The sequence below is a fragment of the Gregarina niphandrodes genome (genome assembly GCF_000223845.1).
Source record: "Gregarina niphandrodes unplaced genomic scaffold scaffold00159, whole genome shotgun sequence".
NCBI lineage: Eukaryota > Apicomplexa > Conoidasida > Eugregarinorida > Gregarinidae > Gregarina > Gregarina niphandrodes.
In genome coordinates this window covers 1-459 of record NW_011645922.1, presented here as the reverse complement: position 1 = coordinate 459, position 459 = coordinate 1, and the positions used below count along the sequence as shown (strand labels likewise).

Sequence of the window (459 nt, the reverse complement as noted above, 5' to 3'; positions counted from 1 at the left end):
TAGAATCCCGTCTTTCTACACTGTTCCAGGAAGAGCTTCACTCGCTGTATCACGCCCTCGAAGTCTTTCCCACAAATGACGATGTCGTCAATGTAGCAGAACGCATTGTCTCCTAGCAACGGAGCGAAACACGAATCCATGGCGCGTTGGAACTCGGCCGGGGAGTTCTTGATGCCGAACGGTATGACATTAAACTCGAAGAGGCCAATCGGAGTAATAAAAGCTGTAAGCGCCTTGCTCCCCTCCTCGATTGGCACGTTCCAGAACCCACTGTTCATGTCTAGCGTGCAATAGTACCGTTGTCCGGCGGCTCGTCTCAGATGATCCCAGATGCGTGGTAAAGGATATGAGTCCGCCGTCATGGCTGCGTTCAGTCTGCGGTAGTCGATGACGCATCTCCACTCTCCCGTCTTCTTTTTAACGAAGTGAGGTGCCGCGGCCCATTCGCTCTTGGAGGGT

The 459-nt window shown here is 53.2% G+C and overlaps 1 protein-coding gene across 1 annotated transcript; it reads right to left on the bottom strand.

Annotated features, from left to right (window-relative positions):
* Positions 1-19: 19 nt before the first annotated feature.
* GNI_216200 (Gag-pol polyprotein) lies at positions 20-362 on the bottom strand (the record flags this gene model as incomplete). Its single annotated transcript, XM_011135569.1, has 1 exon — positions 20-362. A coding segment is annotated over one exon (343 nt), but the record flags the coding sequence as incomplete, so codon positions are not given.
* Positions 363-459: the final 97 nt, after the last annotated feature.